General features: G+C 52.9%; 6 protein-coding genes across 6 annotated transcripts; 4 read left to right on the forward strand and 2 right to left on the reverse strand.

The window, feature by feature from the left end:
- Nucleotides 1–498: 498 nt before the first annotated feature.
- On the reverse strand, nucleotides 499–1,914 carry M406DRAFT_261384 (uncharacterized protein; the record flags this gene model as incomplete). The annotated part of the gene is made up of 1 exon (XM_040917436.1): nucleotides 499–1,914. One exon carries the CDS (start codon nucleotides 1,912–1,914, stop codon nucleotides 499–501), a length of 1,416 nt encoding a protein of 471 aa, XP_040774377.1.
- A 1,043-nt stretch (nucleotides 1,915–2,957) lies between these two features.
- M406DRAFT_340992 (heme peroxidase) lies at nucleotides 2,958–6,315 on the reverse strand (the record flags this gene model as incomplete). Its single annotated transcript, XM_040921613.1, has 5 exons — nucleotides 2,958–3,226; nucleotides 3,320–3,530; nucleotides 3,625–3,999; nucleotides 4,068–6,166; nucleotides 6,228–6,315. 5 exons carry the CDS (start codon nucleotides 6,313–6,315, stop codon nucleotides 2,958–2,960), a joined length of 3,042 nt encoding a protein of 1,013 aa, XP_040774378.1.
- A 1,717-nt stretch (nucleotides 6,316–8,032) lies between these two features.
- Nucleotides 8,033–9,236, forward strand: M406DRAFT_323161 (uncharacterized protein; the record flags this gene model as incomplete). The annotated part of the gene is made up of 3 exons (XM_040919744.1): nucleotides 8,033–8,542; nucleotides 8,603–8,617; nucleotides 8,691–9,236. Coding segments are annotated over exons 1-3 (718 nt in total), but the record flags the coding sequence as incomplete, so codon positions are not given.
- Nucleotides 9,237–9,782: 546 nt separating this feature from the next.
- Nucleotides 9,783–11,462, forward strand: M406DRAFT_323162 (uncharacterized protein). Its single transcript, XM_040919745.1, has 4 exons — nucleotides 9,783–10,976; nucleotides 11,053–11,164; nucleotides 11,224–11,241; nucleotides 11,372–11,462. The coding sequence occupies exon 1, from the start codon at nucleotides 9,815–9,817 to the stop codon at nucleotides 10,412–10,414; it is 600 nt and encodes a 199-aa protein (XP_040774380.1). The 5' UTR covers nucleotides 9,783–9,814; the 3' UTR covers nucleotides 10,415–10,976; nucleotides 11,053–11,164; nucleotides 11,224–11,241; nucleotides 11,372–11,462.
- A 1,081-nt stretch (nucleotides 11,463–12,543) lies between these two features.
- Nucleotides 12,544–14,728, forward strand: M406DRAFT_340994 (cytochrome P450; the record flags this gene model as incomplete). The annotated part of the gene is made up of 8 exons (XM_040921614.1): nucleotides 12,544–12,671; nucleotides 12,869–13,016; nucleotides 13,084–13,102; nucleotides 13,178–13,280; nucleotides 13,352–13,561; nucleotides 13,647–13,875; nucleotides 13,945–14,526; nucleotides 14,630–14,728. The coding sequence occupies 8 exons, from the start codon at nucleotides 12,544–12,546 to the stop codon at nucleotides 14,726–14,728; spliced, it is 1,518 nt and encodes a 505-aa protein (XP_040774381.1).
- Nucleotides 14,729–16,546: 1,818 nt separating this feature from the next.
- Nucleotides 16,547–21,306, forward strand: M406DRAFT_352344 (S-adenosyl-L-methionine-dependent methyltransferase). Its single transcript, XM_040922681.1, has 4 exons — nucleotides 16,547–18,245; nucleotides 18,404–18,493; nucleotides 18,553–18,613; nucleotides 19,128–21,306. Exons 1-4 carry the CDS (start codon nucleotides 16,857–16,859, stop codon nucleotides 21,233–21,235), a joined length of 3,648 nt encoding a protein of 1,215 aa, XP_040774382.1. The 5' UTR covers nucleotides 16,547–16,856; the 3' UTR covers nucleotides 21,236–21,306.
- The last annotated feature ends 1,636 nt before the right edge of the window (nucleotides 21,307–22,942 follow it).

Genomic DNA, 22,942 nt, shown 5'->3' on the forward strand with positions numbered 1-22,942 from the left:
TGGATGTCGTTGCATCATCGCTCGAGTTAGATCTGCTCGTCGACAGGAACGACATGGCGGGCTCCGTCTCAGATGTGGTGGCTTCGCCCTTCCTCACCGACATGTAAAGGAAGTCGTAAAGGTAACTGGTCTCGAGCTGCCTGGGCCTGCGGTCGTCGGTCCAGTAGCGCTCCTCGCTCAGGTCCTTGGACAGGTGCTTCCTGAAGTAGCGGTCCTGGCCCACCCACCAGGCACGCCAGAGGATGAGGATGAGGAGGGTCAGTGGGACGGTGATGGCCCAGTACCACCAAAAGTCAATGCCCACGACGGAGCTGCCGTCCCAGTCGAAGATGCCCATTCCAAACAGAGAACTCATGAATTCGCCTGGGAGGAAGACAGCTGTGATGATGGCCAGCGCTTTCATGGAGGACGAGTCTCTTGAGGATGCTACAGCCATGCGTGCGTTGAGGTTGTTGTCCTCCTGGGCTATTTTGCTGTATATCTGATATGGAGAGTCAGTCAAGAGGTATGGATAGTCAAAGATTGCGCAGAGAAGTCCATGCAGGAAGTGAAACAAAGTACTCTACTCACAATATCAACCAGGGCTTTACATCGCATCTCAAGAATGGTCCTGTCCGTCTTGAGAGACTGGCACAACTGCAAGAGACCCTCGAGGTACTGCCTGATCTCGTGCCAGTGCCCAGCCAGCGGGTCATCCGAGATTCTAGCCCGCAGCAGGCCCGTCTTGACTTTGCCACGAGCCGACAACGGAACAGGAAACGCAGCACCGCTCGGTGTGGCATTGTCTGGACCCTGCCTGACATCATCCAGCTCGTCCCCCGCGGCGAGGAGGACATGGCACGTGCGCTCGAACCACTCCAGAGTGTTCAGCAGCCGAATCGACTTCTTCAGCACATCGTGCGCATTCTTCATCAGCTCTGTAGACTTTTTGTACACCGGCACCCCTTGACCCTGGCTGGTGCTCCCACTCCTGCTATGTCCCGAGCCTTGACGGCGTGCCGGCGTGATGGAGGGCGTCTTCTGGAGCCCAACATCCCGCTGCCGCGCGCGCTCGTCGATGGCGTCGAACCCAGCCATGTTGCTCACGTCGCGCTCGACAGCCAGGACCTCGCTGTGGTTCTCTGCCACGGCCCTCTCGGTGCTGGCGAACTGCACCTGCAGCAGCATGACGGGAATGACAAGGGGGTGGGCCCAGTGCGACTTGCACGCCTGCATGCGCGTGTCGTACTGCTCCAGGTCGTCGCCGCCACCGCCACCTCCGTTGCTGTTGCTGTTGTTCTGGTGAGGCTCGACAAAGGACGACTGACGGATGAGGGTGGTGGTTGTGCGGTCTGTCACGATGTATGTCATGGAGAGAAAGTCGTAGGGAGCCTGTGGGTCTGTCGGGAAGGACAGGATGATGCTGAGTTTCTCGTGGTGGCGGTCCCAGAACGTCGACTCGACCGCCCTCCTCCTGACGTACTGCAGTGTCGCCGGGTGGAGGTCCATGGCGGCGTAGTCCTCTGCCGTCAGGTACAAGCCATCCAGGTCGAGGTCCTCGCTAGACTTGATATTCGGCCGTCGATGGCATATCACCTGCCGCACTCTGCCCTGCAAGAGGTGCGACGATTTAAGCCTAGGGCTCCAGCCACCATCGACGTCGACAGCGTAGTCATCCCTCAGAGCCTGGTGGAATAGCTCATCTCCTCTGCTCCCGTCCTTGGACGTGATGTGCTGAGGAATGTGCCTAAGAAAAGGGCGGTCGTTGTCCGTGTCGCCAGAGTGAATAGTGCTCGCACAGTCGATATCTGGATCCTTAGCAAAAATGGCATACTCTTGGAATTTGAGATGCGAGGCGCCTTCGCGCAGCAGGATGTCGCCCTGGAGCGTGTTGGTGTCGTGCAGGAAGAGGTCGGACCGGTGAGGACACTTCATCGTCGTCGTTTTCGTCGTCGTCGTCGGGCCGCTGTAGCCTTGTCCTCCTCCTCCTCCTCCTCCTGAACCTGCTCACCGCCTTCCAGCAACGGGGTCTTCCCTGGCTGTCTATTACTATATTGCCGTTAATTCTCAGGGTTTAACCCGGGGCATGACAATCAAGTCACAGTAGTATTAGATCGTTTGTCAAGCGCTGCTCATTGAGGCTGTGCTGCTTGCTGTCATGGGCACACGACAAGTGCCGCGGGTAGACACATGGAGAAAACGACCCCTGGCCACGAGAAGACCCCCATCCTCTCTCTCTCTCTCTCTTTTCTGCTACTGCTCACCGAGAGAAGAATTCTGCTTCGAGGATCCGCTGTCCTTTTCCTTACCGCACGCGTTATCGCTTGGCGGTGGAGCATGCATGCAGCCATCATTTGTTCCCCGGGTCCACAGAGATCATCCCAAGTGGACAATAGTCAGGAATTGAACGCGAATCAGGAACCTAGATTTGTGCTTCAGCTGTTGTCATCGATACAGCGCAGCGGTAAAAAGCGGATAATAGCACCTGGTGATGGCTGGGGCGGTCAGAAAGCTTGCATGTAGTTCAACCAATATGTCATTTTGAAAAGTGCAAATCTGAGTACTCATATTCAAGGTGACGCCCCTGGTCAACTATACGCATGGTGGGTGCGTGTATAGGTAGTAGTGGGTTAGGTAAGGCTCTGAAACTTCCAGTACGCGGAAGTTGGCTTGGAGAGCGAGAACATCAAGTAAAAGCAGAGCAATGACGCGGAAGCCGAGATACTCAGCAGAGTATTCGAAATACTCTTCTGCGCTTTGCTTAATAACACATCTTATACGAGAAGAAGATAAGATGAAACACTATAATCACTATTTTGGTCCAGTGTGATGCAATCTTGTCAACGGTAATCTCGAATACAATGAGCAAGCAGTTCAAGTACTCTAGCGAATCTTCTCGTCGACCAAACTAATGTGCCCACAGAAAGATGCTCAGGATAACCCTCAGAGTGAATGAAAAGAACGACAGCGCGTCCTCCTCAGCCCCAACACACCTTCATCGACCAAGGCAACGGAGAAACACTGCACCAGTCCTCCGTCAGGTACATGCCAAATGGCTCGCTGCTCGTGCTGATCTTCTTAAGCTCGCCCTGCGGCCCCGGTGCACGTCGGAGGTTGTCCAGCCGGAACACGGCGCGGAACATCTCTGTCAGTGCGAGGTATATGACCGCCTTTCCCAGACAAGTGTCATTCTCGGGTCCAGGGAGTATATAGCTCTCAATGGGACGGTCGGGGTTGATTTTCCCAGCTAGGTTGGAGTGTAGAGAGGGCTGTAAGACAGACGAACATCATGGTATTAGCACTACTATATCCAGTGAGAGATTGATAGCTTGTTTCAGACCTACCACTTCGACAAGCACATGGCTGCCTGCATCTCCAGAGTCGCGTCCTTTACCTCCTCCCGGGGTTGCAGACAGGCGAACTGCTTCCAAGGCATAACCCAGAAGCCGCGCGTCTGTCTCATCTGAAGGATCTTCGCGTGCCAGCTGTTGGATCTGAAGGAGATGAGACTTATTCTCTGGAAAAAGATAAAAGTCGACGGCTTGGGCGAACTGCTTAGTGTTAGCAAGTCGCTCATTTCCATATGAGTGGAGGAGAAAAGGAAGAAGAAGAAGAAGAAGAAGAAAAAGGAGGACCGCAGCTTACCATTGCACCTTGTGCGGATACGGTCGTGGCGGAAGCTGGCAGGATCTGGCTCCACGCAATATCAGAAGAACTTAGACCACTCTTGGAGAGATTCTTGATGAAGTCTGTGCCATAAGCAGCCCAAGAGTCATGCGTCTTTCCAGTACCAAACCAACCAGTTATGTTGCTGACGGCTGTCTCAGTCAGCTCGCCGAGCTGAACAGCCACCGTCTTGGCGGCCTGTCGAAGTGGGAAGGCCTTCACTGCATCGCTGTCAAGGTATGTGGTCAAGTAGATGAGCGTCAGCACAGCATGTAGCTCGTCTGCGGTGTAGATGCCCTTAGGGTTAGAGGAGGTCTTGACAGGCAAGCTGAACAGACGGGAGACGAAGTGAACCTGGAATATGAACGATCATTAGAACATATACTTCTGCGATATACTATGTGTAGTCGGTGTTTACTTACGCCAGCCAAATTGCCCACATCTCTGATTATATCGACAAAGTGGGTAGTTACCAGCTCATAACTCTTCTCACGCAGTAGCTCATCCATCAATTGCGCATAAGAAGTCGTGACCGCATCTTCCCAACCTTCTCCAGATACATATGCCTCGTTAGGCGACAGCGTAGCACCTGAGTTGCCCGTGAGAGCATTGGTTGTCTCGCACCACATGTCTCTATATTGAGCTTCTGTGTGTCTGGCACCTACTACGGGTGGAGGTGAAAAGGCAGGACGCTCCCAGGTAAACAGCTCGGCGCGGTTGAGGGAGGTCAAGATGCGGTGGTTCTCCGGTGGAATGACCATGGGGTAATGCGCGTAGACAGAGTTGGTCTTGAAGTGATTGGGGAATGCGCGGAGGAAGAGTTTGGAAAAGCAGCAGCCGTGGTTCACACTCAGATCGTACTGCACCTCGTTGTAGCCCCAGTTTGTCAGGGCGCGGGCACTGTAGTCGGTTGTGTAGTATCTGTCGCCGCGCACGAGGCAGACAGCATCGCTCAGTACCACGCGCGAGATGGTGTAGGTCGGCGCAATGCCCACGCCCGGAACCATTGGTTCCTTTGCCTCTTCGGCCACAAGGCCTGGGTAGAGCTCCACAAAGTCGGGATGCTCGTACAGATGCCTCAGACAGCTTGCCACCTCAGGATCGGAGTTGAGCTCCTCAAAGGTGTCGTACGGCTTGAGGCCAAAGTGCCTTCGGAATTCATTCAGGCCAGCCACATGCCATTTTCGGCCTTGCAGAATGCCCAGAATCTCAACAGGTCTCATGGAGAGAGGTACGTTGCGTGCACCAAAGGCACCGGCACAGTCCTCAATCGATGATGTGATGCACTCAACCAGGTCATCATCGCTGTACTTGCCCGTCTTCGGATCACGCTGAAAATCACCAAAGGTTCTCTGAGCAGGGTCGTCGGGGGTTTTCCTGTCGAAGTTGGCGAAGCCCATGATCATATCTTGGAGTGTGACCTCGGTAGAAGACTTTCCAATGAGGTTGGCAAATAGCTCCTGGATCCATTTATCGTCCTTCTCCGAGATGCAGCTGTGCCACCGGTAACAAAGATTGAACTCAGCTGACACCACGTTGCCGGTGCCAGAGGCCGCTCCAGCAGCTGTGCCAGCGTCACGGCCCATCTCCTGACGAGGATCCAGAGTCCACGTCGTATCGCAGCGGTTCAGATTGACAATATTGCGAACATAGTCGACCAGTGTGATGTTAATGTATAGACCCGAGGTCACGAGTCGAGCCGTCTGGAAGAGGTCCTCATCGTACTTCTTCCATGCCTCGTCACTCTCGCGCTGCTTTTCGTTGTCGGGTCCTCCAATGGGAAAGGGGCTGAACAGACCAGGGCGCTGCCCAGGAGGCGGCGTGAACCGGCCACCTTCATTGATGGCCGCCAGATGCTCAGCTACGTGATTGTGGAATCGATTGAACATGACCAGCAGCACGGATACACCAGGTGGCATTCCGCCGAGACGCTTGTCCGCATACGAGTCGGGCTTAAGTTTACCATCCTGAAAGGTGCGAATCGTGTTCTGCATATCCTGGTTGCTGCCGTACAGCGGCGAGAGATCCAAGTACGAAGACGTATTCGTCTTGGTCATGTCTTTGGGGTCTGTCCAGAACAGATCATGGATGATTATGGTCGCCCAGTACCACAAAATGCTGGAAACGTTGTTCGGATGCTTCCTATAGCCCTCACTCGATCGCTTCATCACTGTGTCAAAGATGAGCGCCGGGTCGGGCAGCGCACCAGGAGGCATAATAGTCGGCCGAACAGAACGCGCATATGTGGTCCCTGCTGCACCCATTTGTGGAAATAGTGGATTGTTATTGGATCCATCGGCTCTTCGATACATATACTTCTCTCCGATGTAACTGAGGACAGGATGATCCAGGCTGTCCCATAGCTCGTCAATGAACTGGTCCGTCAGCAGGACCCGGTTGCGAGACTTGGTTGGAAGACCGGCCACGAGCTGGATGACGCGCTCCATGAGCATTGTGTGGTCATCCATGGGCTCGTTGCCCTTGAGCTTGCTCTTGATCAGTGCAATGAACGTCTTGACATCTGTGATAGGAGTCAGCGGCTGTCTATCTAATGGTGGCAAGCAAGTTGCATTGTTTGATACCTTTCCAGCTGATATACTTCAAGTCCACCCTAAACCCCGTCTGCCACCTCTTTGCACTTCCTGTACCAACTCCATTCTGCGTAGGCATAGGCCTTCGCGGCGCATGAACGAGCTGAGCAAACTGGTCGAGGGCATCTGTGATGCCTGCGCGGTCCGCTTTGGGAGTCAATCGCGGCGACGCTGTTGATAGAGGTGGAAGTGGCCCTGGTCTGCTGGTGTCTGATTTCTTTGGTCCAGACGAATTGGTCTGCGCAAGACGGTCCAAGCCGTTGACCCCATGAACACCGTTGGTGTTGGGACCAACATCGTTGGTCCCATTCGTAGACGTTGTGTGTGACGCCATGCTGCCTCTTGAGTCTTTCTTACAGAAGTCACAAGTCTAGCAACAAGATATGAAGGGGGATGACGACTCGATTCTGGTCAGACGAGTAGAAGCAAAGCAGAGACAAATATGTTGAGGCGTAAAGGAGCTCTCAACTCGAACGAGTGGTCGGCACGGCTGAGGAAAGGTTTGATGTAGAAATGTAGTACGGGGCCTATGCTGTGAGGTAATACCCGACCTGCTACTGTAAAACAACGTGAAAAAGAACGGGAAGCCCGTTCTCTTGGTCTAACATGCCAATGCCAGCACTTTGGAAAACAACAATAATCAACTTGTCCTGTGTTGCCACCCCTCACGGATCAAAGATGATTTAAGTGGCGGCCGCCAGCGATTGTGGACAGCTGAATATGGGAATCAATGTTTCACGTGCTCCGCTTGTCATTGTTGCGCGGAGTTGTTGTGAAATGGCTGCGAGAGACCAGGGATGCTTTTCTCAGTATGCGACTCAGGCAACGTTTAGATGTAGCCAGCCGCTGATCACAATGCGCACACACCATGACAAATTGATAGTCATGCAACCGAATCACCTCGTCGGCGACGTTGCAGTCAGAACCAATATGAAAAGGCGCATCCACACAGCTGAGTTGCTGCCCAAGAAAGTCCATCGAACCAACCAGAAAGCCCAGATAAAGTGGCACTTTGGCGTTGCTGGAGATCATTGGTGATGATGATATTCCCGATGTAGGCCGGGCCATCACAAGGCTGCTGACAAGGCGCAGAAGTAGTGTACACCATCCGCCCCTCAGCTGAGGAAAGCAGCGCCTCGGTTGCTGTTGATAGAAGGTCGGTGGAGTCTGGGTGGTCTCACCTGCAGCAAAATTATCCAGACTATTGCCCCCTGGTACGCTCTGAAAAGCCACCGGGGGATTGCACATGCGATCTGCGGCGACGGTACCCGACACATCTTGTTGTATAACGCAACGAAATGAAAGAACACGTTAGAACTGAACGAGTACAACATAATTTGTCATCTTGCCGTGCAGTTTGAACACCGCAGATGCGAATGAAAGCATTGTGGCTTGGAATAATTTGCCCGAGACATGGTGACGACAATCCAGACGAATCCAGTTTCAGACACGTGCCTCCCATCCAACCCCCCTCCCCTCTGCTTATACCAGAGCCATGGCGGTCTTTTCTTTTCCTGACCCATCCCTAAGACCCAATTTCAGCTGAGCTAGTATTCGATGTCGCCTTGGAAAGACGATCCCAAGAGCTTGCCAATGGCGTGGCGCATCGCCGTGATCATATGTCTACAAAATCGAAGCCAGTCATTCAGGATTTCAGGAACGTGCGCTGACAATAGTCCACAGAAAAAGAAAAGAAAGGAGGCTGTCAGCCTGCCGAAGATGTTATGAGCAAAGAAGTTGGGGTTGGACTGATCGATAGTGCAGGCAGGTCCCCGAGAAATTGGCCCCGAGAAATTGTTGGTAGTAGTTTAATTGTATGCAATGGAAATAGTGCGTGCTTATTCCTATGCGGTGTATCAATAGACCTGTGCAACATGCCCATCCTTTGTCCCACGCTAATCTCGGTAGATTGGGCTACGAAGCTGAGGCCAAAGAGCTTCATCAGGAGCCAATCGCTGAGATGGCTGCGAGAGCCAACCATGCGGACGATATAGGTGCGTGGCAGGTGCAAATGGGATCACAAAACCCCTTTTTTGTGCCATACGCCCACGAAATCCCTCCCAATTTCGACTTTCCCCACCCAGAGTTCCTCTCTGCTCGTACATTCAGCAAAGGATCCAGCTTCAAAACCCCTAGAGACTTTGCAAACATGGGATCGAACGCTGGCATGGCTCAGCGCAAGAAACACAACCATCGGAAGTTGGTCCTATGCTTTGACGGAACGGGGAACAAGTTTCATGGTGATGAGAGCGACTCCAACATCCTCAAGATATTCAGGATGCTCGACCGCACTGCGAGCGATCAGTGTAAGTCCAGAGCTCGTGACCCTGCGTGGATGCTCGATTGCAGACTGACACTTCAGACAGATCACTACTATCAACGTGAGTGGCACTTGCACCAGGCATGAATGCTTTTTCTGACGGACCACTGACAGTTCTGGTGTTCCAAAAACAGCTGGCATAGGCACATACGTAGTGTCCAACTCGCTCACACACACAAGTCGGCGTGCACGAATCAAGTCATGGTACATGAAGGCGAAAGACAGCGCAGTAGGTACTTCTTTCGACCATCATGTCGTTGGCGGTTATCGTTTCCTGATGCGCTTCTATTGCCCCGGGGACGAGGTCTATATTTTCGGCTTCAGCAGGGGCTCGTACATTGCCCGCTTCCTGGCGGAGATGCTGGACTATGTCGGCTTGCTGTCGCACGGCAACGAGGAGATGGTAGTCTTTGCATGGAAGGCGTTTTCTCAGTGGCAGTGCCGCCGAAACGCATGCGGAGACGACGAGGAGGCCCAGAAGAAGAAACGCGAGATGTACGAATACATGAAGGGCTTCCGTGAAACCTTCAGCCGGCCGGTGAGACGAATCCGGTTTCTTGGGCTATTTGATACCGTCAACAGCGTACCAAGGTTCGAGACGGCCTGGATGGAGCGCAACAAGTTCCCCTACACCGCCAGGAGCTCAGCCAAGGTCATCCGGCATGCCGTGAGCATCGATGAGCGTCGTGCCAAGTTTCGTCAAGACTTGTTATACCAGACCGAGTCGAAGTCTAAAAAGCGCCACCACGGTTCTCACCATCACAATCTCCATGACCCCATCGGCCAAATGGTGCACGGAGTACAGGACAGGTATCGTCGTCGGTCCACGGTGGCAAACGGCAGTACAGAGCAGCCAGAGCGAAGACCCGAGACCACCCAAGATGAGGATGGGGAACGCAAGCTCTCGCAAATCGGGAAACTCATGATCCCAATGCCGGATGAGATGGGCGGGCCACATGATCCCACACCGTTTCGCAGGCGCTCCCGCTCAAAGTCTCGAGCCACTCTGCATACAGTGGACACAACCTCCGAGTACTCCCAAGCTGGACCCTTGAACAGTGGTGAAGAGGATTCCGAGTCTGAGAATGAGATGGAACAAGACATTGACGAGGTCTGGTTCGCAGGCGGCCACGGCGATGTCGGGGGTGGGTGGCAGGTTGAGGAAGGGACAAAGAGCACCAGCCATGTGCCGTTAGTGTGGATGGTACGGGAGGCAGCCAAGGCTGGTCTCTCGTTCGATACAGAGAAAGTCATCGCCATGGGTTGCTACCAGGCCGTGGCCGACTACAAAGCGACTGCTGGTTCTCTTGGAAGGCACACAGAGCACCTGACAGTCCCTGACATCCTCATCTCCTCCATCAACGCGGCTCCCCGGGCGCAAGGGCGCGAGGAGGATGCAGAGGGTCAGAATGCGGATGGCAATAACGCGGCCACGGCTGGAGAGAACCCGCGCTCTGCCTTCCACGAGATGATGAACAGAGCCCATGTGGCCCGCATTCATGACTCCCTCAGCTTCGACTGCGGTCTGAATTTCATGACGGTGCTGAGTTGGAGATTCATGGAGTATATGCCGTTTCGACGGATGGATCTTCAGCCAGACGGCACGTGGAAACCAATTCGGTGGCCACTACCATGCGGCGAAGTCCGAGACATTCCAGACAATGTACGGGTACACGGCAGCGTGATTCGTCGGATGAGGGAGGACAAGAATTACCGGCCTGGAAATCTCATCGTCGGCGGTGGCGGCAGAGGCTGTAGAGTCGCGCCAGAGTCCTATGGTATGGGAGACTGGGTGTGCGTGGAGAATGAAGGAGATCCTGTAACTGAGGTGTGGAAGAAACGTGGCCAGACAGGCTGAGCAAGTCTGGAGATTGGGGAAGGTGGTATTGAGGTTGAGTGTAATCTGATCAAATCCGTTCTTGTTTCCCTGCGTACATGAGCAGTCCTAAGATACAGATTAATATGCACATATGTTTTCGTGACGCATTGACCGTCGCTCGATGCAAAGTCAGATGCTGGCCACTTCCAGAACCGGACGGGCTCTCTCGCTCTCCAGTCCCTTCCTCCTCGGAGCAAGACTACGAGAGTGGCTCAACTCGCGAAGGAGGGCGCACTGATGTAGGTGAACAGGACCGCGTCCCGAGCAGAACATTGTCTCTTTGCCTTGAAGACCCCCTGATACGCCATGTACGCTGGTTACGTGCATTCGGTTGCGTCGTAGAGCCGGCCCCGTCTTGGGCTTCATATTTGCTTCGCTTCTTTCTAATCATTTCGTTCCATAATAAGTCTGCGTAATCATCTGCGTGGGTGGCGTGGAGGGCCTGGGGGCGGCGGAGGATTTGTCGGCGTGCCGCGAAACTGGTTGCGGAGCTCCTGGATGAAGTGCTTCAGGAAGCCATTGCTGCTCGACTCGGGGAGATCTACATTTTCCAAAGGGAAATAGCCCATCAGCATGTCTCTTGAGTGGTATACAGCATAATCGTGGGATAAGCCTACCTGTCGCCTCGCCTGGCCGTAATGGCTCGTGGGGATCACGGCCGTACTTGCGATCCTGAACTCTCCGGTGGATCCGACGGACCACGTTGTGGAAGCCAGGGCTGCGTAGAATCTGGGCACAGGGAGTTAGACAGGATGAGGACTGGAAATCACCAGGACCTTGAGACGAACCTGTGCAACTATGTAGTTCTAGTGATTATACAGAAACAGTCAGCAGGCCGTTCGGTTTCCATTCCACAGCACATTCTTGGGTCATGAGGGGGGGGGGGGGCGTTGATAGTTCTCTTGGAGACCGTTTTTATGGATCCGCGGCACGTACCTCGCAGACTAGAAGGACTCTGATGGCCGAGTTGACCCAGAATGCCATCGTGGGCAAGAGATGCTATAGTAGCAGGCTCATGAGTTCTGATTATTGAAAAAAGAAAGATTCGTTGTAAGGAAGGTGGCGATCCATCATCATGCGCGTCGACCCCAACGCCGTTGTGTCACTTGCTCGTCAATTACGTAATCATTCAACTCCTAACCCTAACGAGCCAGGAACAGTGGAGGTCGGGTTATCTCGACACATAACCTCACTATACGCTCTATTTACCACTGCAATCTTGAGTTGGGTTCTTTAAAAACATACTACCGTGGAATCTAACAACTGGTGGTTGGAGTTATGTAACAGGCTCCATTGACGGGCTGCGCTACAGAGAAACACTAAATCAAAAAAAATCAGCCATGTCCAGGCTGGTTGAGCCATGTAGGGAAAGCAGGACAGATTCTTACCTGCCAGACACTCACGGGCTGGTGACTTACTGGGCACCGAACGGATTCAATTCAATCACCTGGAGAAATCATGGAATATCAACTGAAGAAAAGCAAAATCCCCGTCTTCCCAACCTCTTTCCAGTAACGACAGAATGCTCATGCCTGCTGTCAACTTTATATTCTCGGCCTGTCTCCAGCCACCTGGTCCGACGATAAGCCCACGTGTATTCCGTTCATGAACCAGACTATGCACGCGCATCAAAAATTCCATGCGGTCTGGAGCCTGCAATTGAGCGCCGTACTGCTGCATCTCTTGTTCAGCTGATTCTAACGGATTTAGAAGCCTGAGTAGAGCTCGAGATGCAATCCTGCCGATCCCTAGTTGCATCAGCCATTGATTACAGTATCACAATCGAGTCCGTTACCATCCAAGATAGAGTTCACCGTGTGGTCTCACATGCAATCGAATTTGGCTTATCAAGATGAGTCCCTAAGGACCCCATCTCTCTTTGCACCCTGTGAAATTAGTCTGGCCTGCAGCTTATGCATCATGCGATGGCGATTGGTCGGCCATGATACATTCCTATGGTTCCATTATGTCCTCTACCCCTCTCGCATATGCCAATCCTTCAACCACGACGGATCACTTTCGAGGTTCTTCACGCCCTGCCTCAAATGCATTAGGTTATAAGTTACACTCTGCGAAATGCCATGGATCTTACTGATGTTACTCGTGATATGGGCGTCGCCTCAGGGCTATTTCTCCTGGTCGCTCTAAGGATCGGTTGGGAACTCCTCTTTTCCCCGCTCCGGGACTTCCCTGGGCCATTTGCTGCCAAATTTACTGACCTTTGGCGGGCCCTATGGTACGTTTCTTCAACAAGCAACACACACGTCCTCTCTCTGTGTGCGTATGTGTAGAGAGTTGCGAGGTCTCCTCGGCGCCTGGGGAATCACGAATTTCCAGCTTTTCTATTCCCGGTTGCCAACCCGGCTGCTCAGAAAACCCAATTATTTATTGGGAAGATCAGATGGTGATTAGTAATCTTCGTCATTGAAACAGGTCCGCGAAGGGCGACATCGATACAACACATCTGAAGTGGCATCGCAAATACGATGCTACGGCTGTCAGAATCGGGCCCCGTGCTATCAGCATTGGGAATCCGGACCTCATACGAACAATTTACACCACCAAAGACCCTTGGGTGAAAGCATGTTCCCCAATCAAGTCGATTCTCTCCAATGTTCGACCAAAATACTGACATACATGTCGTACAGTCCAACATGTATCGGGCCAGTATGACCTTCCTCATCCACGGGTCAGTAATGTCTGATCTTTTATGATTGCATTAACATAAAAATAAATCACCAGACGACGCTCTCATTGACGGGCAAATAATTTCCAACATCTTCAATACGGATGACAATGTCTGGCATGACAAGCACATGAGACCAATTCGCAGTCTGTGGACCATGTGAGCACTCGGAAGATCCGTTATCTGCGGCTTCAGGGCAAAGACCCTTCTCACATAAGTCTCATGACCAGGACCAAGGTTCTCGCGCAAGAGCCCGCCATCGACGAGACTCTCAGCAAGCTGATTCAAAAGCTGGAGACCAATTTTGTCGACGGAGAGAATGCCGGCAAGGTCTGCATGATGGACGTTTGGCTGGGCTATTTCGCCTGGGATGTGACGGCGAATATCAGCTTCGGTCGACATTATGGCTTTCTTGACCAAGAGAGGGACGTGGACAGTTTGTGAGTCCTGGGCTATTTGGAAAAGTCCGATAACAATGATTCCTGGTACTGAGCCGTGGCACTAACTCTGCGTATCTTGGTGTAGGATCCGTGACTCCACTAAGGGCCTCTACTACTTTGCGCCTATATCTCAAATTCCATGGGTTGATAAACTTCTCGACAAGAATCCAATAATGCGTATCGGACCGAAGCCAACATTAACGGGTATCTTTTATGCCTACAAGGTAGTGGCTGAGTATGAACACGAATTGGAAGTCAAGGGAGACAGGTCAACGTCGGCAGAGCACTATCTGGATAAGTATACTAAGCTGTCGGTGTTTTCCAGGCCCGTGAGACCGTGTAGTGGTCCTGAAGCTGACGTTCCTCGTCCACATAGGAAAAAGACATGTCAAGACCCCAAGGTCGACAACAACCAAATTGTATCATGGTTGATGCTCAACGTTCTGGCAGGCGGTGACACAACTTCCGCTACGATGAGGGCAGTTGTGTATTATCTAGCCAAGACACCACATGCTCACGACAAACTCACTGCGGAACTAGACAGCGCACGTCTTGCACTGCCTGCGCAGTGGTCTAGCATCAAGAGTCTTCCATATCTAGATGCTGTGATGAGAGAGTCCTTACGCATCAATCCTGGTATAGCCATGATCTTTGAGCGGATCGTCCCACTGGGTGGCTTGACCCTTCCAGATGGACGTTTCATACCTGCTGGAACGAAAGTGGGCGTTAACCCTGCAGTGACGAACCGCGACCGTGTCGTGTTCGGTGCCGATGCGGATGACTTCAATCCAGACCGTTGGCTCAGAAGAGATGACGAGGACGAGGCAGAGTTTGAGGTGCGGCACAAAAGAATGCGTGATGTTGCAGACCATACCTTCGGTGGTGGTTCCCGTGTGTGCATGGGCCGTTACTTCGCGCAGCTGGAGCTCTTCAAGTTGTTTGCGACGCTGTATTCAGTCTTTGATGTGAGATCACAACTTCCTCTATTATTGGGCCTCAGGCTGAGCCAGAAACGGGCCATGACTTAGAGGTGTACCCAAGTACTGACTTCTCATTCTGCACGAAAAGATCAAGCTGCAGGATACATCCCATAAATGGAAGTACCATGATGCGTGGTTTGTCTACCAATGGGACATGCCGATGCTCATCACCAGGCGGCAGAAATGACCAAAAGCCATGGATGACGTATATACAAACGGCAGAAGGATGTGAGCTGATCCCCAGGTCAGGCACTACAGAAGATATATCATGGAACTTGCTAGAAGGGATGGGTTTATACACGACCGTCAACCTGAGATGGCAGCAGTGGCTGATGATACAAGGGAGCTTTCGTTCAGAGGCAAGACGCAAGTGCCCGCTAGGAAGGAAAACCAAGTTGACCCCGAGAATACACCAACATAGTCTCGTAAATCCAGCTCATGGTGTTGCTTGATTTGCCGGGGGGGGGGGGGGGGGACTGTGGTCTTGCCAGTAATTCACAATCGAAGTGGGTATCAATATATTTTAGTATGAGGCCAACTAAATCTCATCTCACCCAGCCAAAGTGACGATGCCTTGAGCCAGCATTGACTGCTTGGAAATTTGTAAGTGGCTTGGCCTGTGGGTTCTCAAACTATTCATCTACTCGATCGCGTTTCCCTATCAACATTTTCTAACAATTGTCTTACTAGCGAGTTCTCTTACTCTCATACTTCGATCCATCCTGCCGGAGAACCTAACGGCCCTGGAAGGTGGATCTTTGGTGTGCAGTATCCTCTCTCTCTCTCTCTCTCTCTCTCTCAGCCCAGTCTCACCTAGGTCTGCCATGAGACGCGTGATTTCATGCTATAGCAGGGCGTGTTTGTCTTCAAGAACTTTCAAGAGAACGAAACAGGGATGAGGTAAAATCCGGCACTGGACTGTCTCATCTTCGACGGTGATCACGACGAGGTTTACGATCGTTTGGCCCTCGAGGACTTGGACGGTCTCGAACACAGACATAATATTGGCCTGCACCGTGTACATGGTACGTATCTGGGTTGCGAAGTCCAACGTGGTCGACGGGGTCAGGGCGATGTGAAAAGTTTGCGAATAGTCTTGTGAGATGCTGTGGAAGATGGTATCTTTCGCCAAAGCTTTTTCGGCCCGTACTTCCCAAACATCCATGCCATCTGTGTCTCATTCATCCTCGACTGTCACGGCGACTGCTACTGAATTGGATGGTTGTGACAAGAGATATGCTGCTTTAGTCCAGACTATGTACTTTAGATGGCGTTCTCATACTAGCACAGAGATAGTGAAAAGGATCTCACGAGCTTTCGAACTGGTAAATGCGGTATGGAATCAATCGAAAGTGAATCGTTTATTCAGAAAACCTGCGCACCACACATGTGATCTGTTCTCACCGTGTTGAGTGCCTTTTTTTCAAATGTGCTCAAAGTAGAAGCCCGGCAGCATCAGTCCCCTCATGTCGCAGATGAAGACTGGAGGAAGGTGTCGGAATTGATTGCTTTGACAGCCCGCAGGATCTCGCCATGGCTCCTCTCAAAATTATACAAGCTTCCAAATTTGGTTTCATCGCGGCGACCCCGATGTTGCGCGCCAATACAAACCCTCCCGGGGGCTAAGCCGGGAAAACCGGGCCCCTAGTTCAGGGTCATCCGATGTCCGCGCCTCGCTACAAGGCTATCGAGCCTACCTCTTACCACGCTGCAAAAGCTGGTTCTGCATCCTGAAACACGAGCACCCTAGACTACGACTTAAGGTAACGCTGGCCCTTCCATCCACTTTCCAGCAGAAGAGAATCCCTGCCTGGGCGCCGCGTAACATTTCGTCGTAGCTTCACAGGCGCAGGGCCCATGGCAGTCCTTCGAAACTTCATGCGGCCGGAGAAACATGAGAGCCATCCGGCCACCTGGAGTGGACACCGCTGCTGCCACTCAAAAAGACCCGAAACACCACTTCCCATATCATGTTCAATGGATTCCAAAGTGAGCATGCATGTCTTGAAAACCAACATCCCGCCGCCCAACAAAACTTACAAACAAACCCCTTGGCAACATAGTGTATTTACGATTGTCGGGCCCAGAGTGCAGAGACTCCCGGGAAATCGACAAGTGCAACCGGGGGCGGTTCAATCACCGCTACGAGATATCTCCCCCGAGCTGAAGCAGTCCAACGATAGACAGGATACGGTGTTTGAGGACGACACGGAGGAAGACAAAGCGTAAACGGCAAGGACAAGACCTGTGGGATCAGACGCTGGGCGTGTTGTGTAGTCCTGAGCGGCGCCAAGACTTCAGTCCCACCAACGACCATGGCCAACGGCGAGGGAAGCTTACTTGCCATGGCAAGATCCGGCTTCAGCAGCAACAGTGGTCTGCTCCCCATCTCAATACCCGAGTACAGCGCCGACGAGATCAAGGTCTACATCGACACGCGGCTCGCTGCGGACGTGGGCGAGCGGGAGGCGATCGCCGCTAAGATGGCCGACAAGTCTGGAGGCGTGCAGCTGTGGGCAGAGATGGTGACCGCCATCGTCAACGAGGCGAGCGAGGGCGGCGTGTCAGGAGAGGTGATCATGGGCATGCTGGACGACATTGCACCAACCGCGGTTGCAAAGCTGGACGACTTGTATGCCTGGAAACTGAGTCGCTTAAGCCCCACAGAACAAGCCCAGGCCTTCATGGTGATGCAATGGGTCATCTTGGCAGCAGAGCCATTGCGGCTCAATGAGCTGCTTGATGCGATGAGGCTGATCCTTGCCATACGGCAGCGTGACGGGCGCAAAGAGTGGAATCCCATCTCGGTTCTGAACATCGAGCCGCCCCTGTCTATGGAGGACATGAAAACCGCCGAAGATCATGAGATGGGTGCTGGGATTCCGATGGACTCGCCTGTGCTATTCTGGAGATGGATACAGCGAATCTCTCAGGGCCTGCTCAAGTTGGAGTCTGCAGGCGGCCCAGGCAGCAGGATATCGAACGACCCGCTTGGCCGGAAGTATCTCCGACCAGCTCACACCACCGTCCTGCAATTCTTCCGAAAGGGTAGAGGATTCCAGTCGCTTTCACCCTTGCCAGATAAGCAGCAGGCTAGGATCTCCTCGACAGAGACTTTGATCGACAACAGCCAGTACTGGCTCCTCCGTGCGTGTCTGAGCTACCTGAGCATGGCAGAGCTCAACCACCTGGGCCAGGACATGCCTGAAGAGACGGACCAGCGGCTCCAACATGCCGAAGATCAGAGGAAGGCGGCCATGGCATCATATCCCCTCCTGCGATACGTAGTGGACAATCTGGTCTTCCACCTGCTCTGCCCGAGACAGTGCAGGTATTTCTTGCCACAAGCAGAGCTCCTCGGGCTTTTCACAGCCAACAGATGCCACTTGTGGCGGAGATGGACATATCTATTAGGTTTCGATGTCGATGACGCTGATCCTGAGGCTGTTCTCAACAAAGCAAGCCAGGGAGCGACCAAGAAGTTGCTCGCACCGATATACGGCGCCAAATACAGACTCATCAGGGTCCTTCGAAAGGTGTGGAAGACAGCAATGGAGCAGCAAAAGAGCGGCGTCCTATCTGGGGACTTGTCCACGGTACAGACGGAAACACACGATCAGCTGGAGTCAGGTTCTCCTGCGCAATTGATGATGCCCAACCTTGGTGGAGGAAATGGCTTGACAAAGCTGCTATTGGGTCCACCTGTGAGTCCACTGTCGAACTCGTTCTCATCCCTTGATACACCGAGTCCACCTTCTCCAGAGGCTGTTGCTTGGGATGGAAAACGAGAAATAACGAGCCTCAGTCCATTGCAATGAGTTCCTCGACGATCATTCGACGTAATATGCTGGCTGGGTGAAAGGTCTGGAAGAGCAGGAGGAAGAGGTTCAATACCATGGACATAGCAGGCCTTGCGGTACAGAATGCCGTGTATAGACGATCAGTCCCTAGAGTACGTAATCAATAGTAAGAAGCCTTGCTGAACATTCATTTTTTTGATATTCACCACAGGGAGAGAACATTACTGAGCCCCAATATGAGTCTCGTGGCCTTCATCAAGAGAGCCTTTTGCGTATGCTCGTCCACCTTATCAGTTTCGCCGAAATGTAGAAGCCGATAAGGAGGTCGAAGGGGCCAAGTCATAAGTGTCTCTTTACGGAAGAGAAAAGAAATATGAAAATGCACAAGGGAGAAATCTGCCTGGATGCGTGGAAGGAAAGGACATAGTTGATGTTGATGAGTGATTCGGGGCGGGCACGAACCAGCTGGCAGCGGCTGGCCGTTATGGCCAGGGAGCGGCGCTAACAAAAACGGCAGGCGGTATCTTCGATATGACATCGATTTGTTGGATTGTCCTAATATTCTGCCGGCCCATTTTTTTTTATTTTTTTTTAATCCCGCCCTGATCGATGTCTACAGCTTGATAATTTGGAGAGGCGATCCGTCAAAATGCGCCGTTGCTCCTTGTCTAAACTTCTTTGATATATAGCTCTACCCCTCCTTGCCCCTTACTTGTCCTTCCTTCATGTTCAACCTAGCTCGTCACTATGAACGAGCTCTTTTCTCCTCCCCTTGGCGGCCTTCAGCCTGCCTGATCACCATTGCGACAGCGACAACGCCGATAGCGAAGGCGACGGCGATTCGCACATATCTTCGCCAATGGGACCCCTCGAGGCCTGAATCGATACAACATGGCGACGAAGCTGAACCGACACCTCGCGTTAGACGTGGCCCAGATGTGTTCCATGTCGCCGATCATTCATTGGCCCAGAAGCTCCTCGAGTCTCAGGTGTGGACAATCTCTTCTCCTAAGCCGAAGAAGGAGCCCCGGCGCCTGGGACGGCCGCCAAAAAAAACGCCTGCAGACGTCACAAAAGAGGCACCAAAGAAGAGAGGGAGATCACGGAAGGCAGACGTTCAAGCGCGCGAGAACAAACCCAAGGAGGCTGAGCTACAATCCGAATTGCGAGAGGCGGCAAAGCCAAAGGCTGACAGGGCGAGGATCAACGTCGTCAGTGAAAGACTTGTCAAGGACATCACAACCTACCTCGAACCTACTTTCCGCCGTCACAAGGGATGCGATTTGATATCCGTCTATCCAGGCTCTGGACTCTGGGACCGAGCCCTCCACGACGCCGTCCAGCCGCGATCCCACCTGCTGTTAGAGCCCGATGCAGACTTCTACCAACCCTTCCTCAAGCCACTCCTTGACAGAGACGGCGTCCGTATCCTGCCCAAATCTGGCATCGTGTGGGACGAGCTCAACAAGATCCTGACGCCTGAGAACTTCCCGAATCAGGTCGAGACGAGCAAGGACCCCAAAGTACCTCCCCCGCGCAACGACACCCTTCTTGTCACGATGAATCTCTCCATGTACCCTAAGAGGAGGTTCACCGTGTTCGACTCCGTCTCTCGTCTGGTCGTATATCAGTTGATTCAGAGCATGCGCACGTCGACCCTCTTCCAGAAGTACGGTCAGGTGCGCGTGCTGATCTGGATACCCGACGATGAAAAAGCACAATTAGTGCCCCGGACCACAACTAATAGGAACAAATTAGCCATCCAGGGTGAGCTAACGACCGAGTATATTGCCGAGGTTTGCTGCACCGATCACGTCGTGGAGGCAGGTGTGTCAGTCAAGAAAACCGACAGGATCAGGAATGACCAGATAGACCTTGAGAGTGCGAGACAGACCCTGCTCAGGATGCGCGAGGGCGGTTTCGAGACACCACCGGGACGGAAGACGCAAATCGTAAAGATGCTCGAGGAGCTTCAGCTCCCTCTGAACGAGCCCATCTCCCTGATGGAGATCAAGAATATACGCGACAAGACCACCTCGGTGGAACATCGGAAGCTGCTGGATTTACAAGAGAAGGGCAGACTGGAGGAGGATAGCGCACAGTCGACGAGGTTGCAGCGGCTGAAGCACTATCACTCTAGGCAAGACCGGGAGGAGGTCAGAATCTTTGACTGGGTTCGTCAGTTCGACGAAATCATGGATGCGTATGGCGAGGCGGCGCGGGCGACCACGCCGAAGGCGCGTGAGAAAAAGCTCGCAAGAGCGAAGGAGAAGGAGGCAGACTTTGACGAACGTCTCCAGAAGCTGTCCAGCCAGATGCACGGCCAAGTCTGCCACACCCGCGACCAACTGCACCTCATACGGCAGCCCGCAGAGTTGGGCAGTATCCTCAGCTGGGACCGCCGTCCCTGGGAGCCCCTCACTGTTGACGCAACCGACTTCTTCCCGAACGTACCCTGTGCGCTGCTCGATATCCAACCCAAGGCGCCCAGCCCGCTCCTTCGCGCTGCAGGGCCGGGCAGCAGCAACTCGGGCGATATTTTTGACCTGTTGCTAAGCACCCTCCTGTGGACACGCAGCGCGACACTGCGCAAGCAACTCGACCAGGTGTGGCCCGGCACGTATGATGGGATTATAGACAACGTACCGTCGGTGGCGGACCCGGCCAAGGGGGGGATCCCTCTGAAAGGCTCGATGGCGATCACCGTGCGCGTGCTGAACCAGCTCCAGATGGTAGAAATTCTGGAGGCGTTTATGAAGTGGCCGTTTAGGCCGTCGTACGCTGACTTGGTGGGCCGCCTGGCGGATGAGCGGGCGGCAGGCGAGGAGGCATTGTCGATTGCTGAGGATGAGACTGTTGACTTGATGGGCCTGGCAAGTGCCGATAACTTCTAGGAGAGATGACATCTGTATGTAGAAATTACAGACAGCCAACAATGCTACTCATGCCAACGTGCAGTCATCATATTTTGGCTCTGATGCATGTGCCTCTTGTTTACAATACCTGCCCTGACCCAAAGTTGGCACGAGTAGAAGTATTCAGCGTGCCGTGAAACCTAGGCTAGATGACTGCATACTACTTAGCATCCAATAGTAATTGACATGGCTGTAGAAGTCTCCTTAATATCGTGCCTCAGCGTGGACCGAGGAAGCCATTCCCAAACTCTGCCCCGCCTTACAGGCCCTGCGATCCGCTCCTCCCAACTTACAAATAGGAAGAAGAATGAGTTCCCTCTCGTCCCGCAGCGTGTGCTCAGGGAGCCTGGGGAGCTCGGAAAAGAAAGAGAGGGAAAAGAAAGAAAAAAAAGGGTTGAAAAAAGTAAGGGAAAAAAGAAAAATAAGAAGAAAAAAGGAGAAATAAAGACATTAACAGGTGAAACCCCTGACCTCGCCTCGGAGTTATGAGGATGAATACGATGCTGACCGCATGAGGAGGATTTGCAGTCTCTCCAGGGCTGACGAGCTTCTCGGCAGCTCCCTGTGTTTCCGAGTCATTTCGTAATTCGTATGTTGGGCATTCCTGGATATATCTCCGCCTCTATAGCGAAGGCAAGAAATCATTTCGCAAGAGCTTGTTGTACCACAATGTGATTTATATCATCAGTGCGGATGGTTAGCAAATTGAGCTCGTGACGATGACTAATGGTCCGGCCAGTCATAACTCTGTGTCAAAGCCATTTCCCCAGGTCACAGAACCTGGGAAGCGGGAGTGGCTTGAATCAGATCAGCATTTTACGACTCTTCTCGTCAATCTTGTTTCTGGAGGTTTCACAGCCACGCGATTCGAGGTTTTCAATTCTCGAGCTGTTCTTTAATGACGGTTGAGACAGTTCAGTCTCAGAAGACGGGCGCTAATGTTTAGCGGGTAGCCTGGCGCCCACAGATAAGTTTACACGTGCTGCTATAAAGCCTCTAGAGGGTAGAGGGTAAATGTCAGCGGGTAGAAGAGGAGAGACTAAAAGGTTAAGGGGATAGTTCAGGGGCAACAAGCCTAGCCTTGAGGGTGGTTCCGGGTTCAATGACGGCTAAAGCCTAAGCGACAGAGGGGTTACAGTACAACCTCAGGTGGGCTTAACCCTGTCCACCGTATCGAAGATGGTTGGCGATCAATCAAGCAAGCAATCAATCAACCAACGGCTGCCTGCCTGCAGATGTCAGCAGTAACACACAGCCGGCCCTCCAGGCAAGCAAGACAAGGACCACCTAGGCCCCTCCCAACCCAGAATAGACCAAGTCCTACGGGGGTGTGGATGCCCCCAGCGGAGGTTCTAGAATGGCTTGGTTGAGCAGGTTGGCAGGGTCGATCGCCAGTGGAGTTCCACTGTTGGCGAACCACTGTGGGCCTTGCCTAAGACCATGCTACTATGCTACAGCTTCCTGGTGTGTGTGTGTGTGCGTGAACTCACTTCTTTTTTGCTCCCCGGTGCCCACTGATCACCAAAAACAAGGCCTCCTACAAAACGAACACATATCCACACCCGCACTTGCACGCACGCACGCACGCATGAGTCCCTCTCTCCCAATCGCTGGTGTCGAGGGCACAGGTCACTGAGCAATCTGATCATTCATTTTCCTCTTTGCTCTCCATAGACGGTTCCTTTC

This window comes from Cryphonectria parasitica, assembly GCF_011745365.1.
Source record: "Cryphonectria parasitica EP155 unplaced genomic scaffold M406scaffold_6, whole genome shotgun sequence".
Classification (NCBI taxonomy): Eukaryota; Fungi; Ascomycota; class Sordariomycetes; order Diaporthales; family Cryphonectriaceae; genus Cryphonectria; species Cryphonectria parasitica.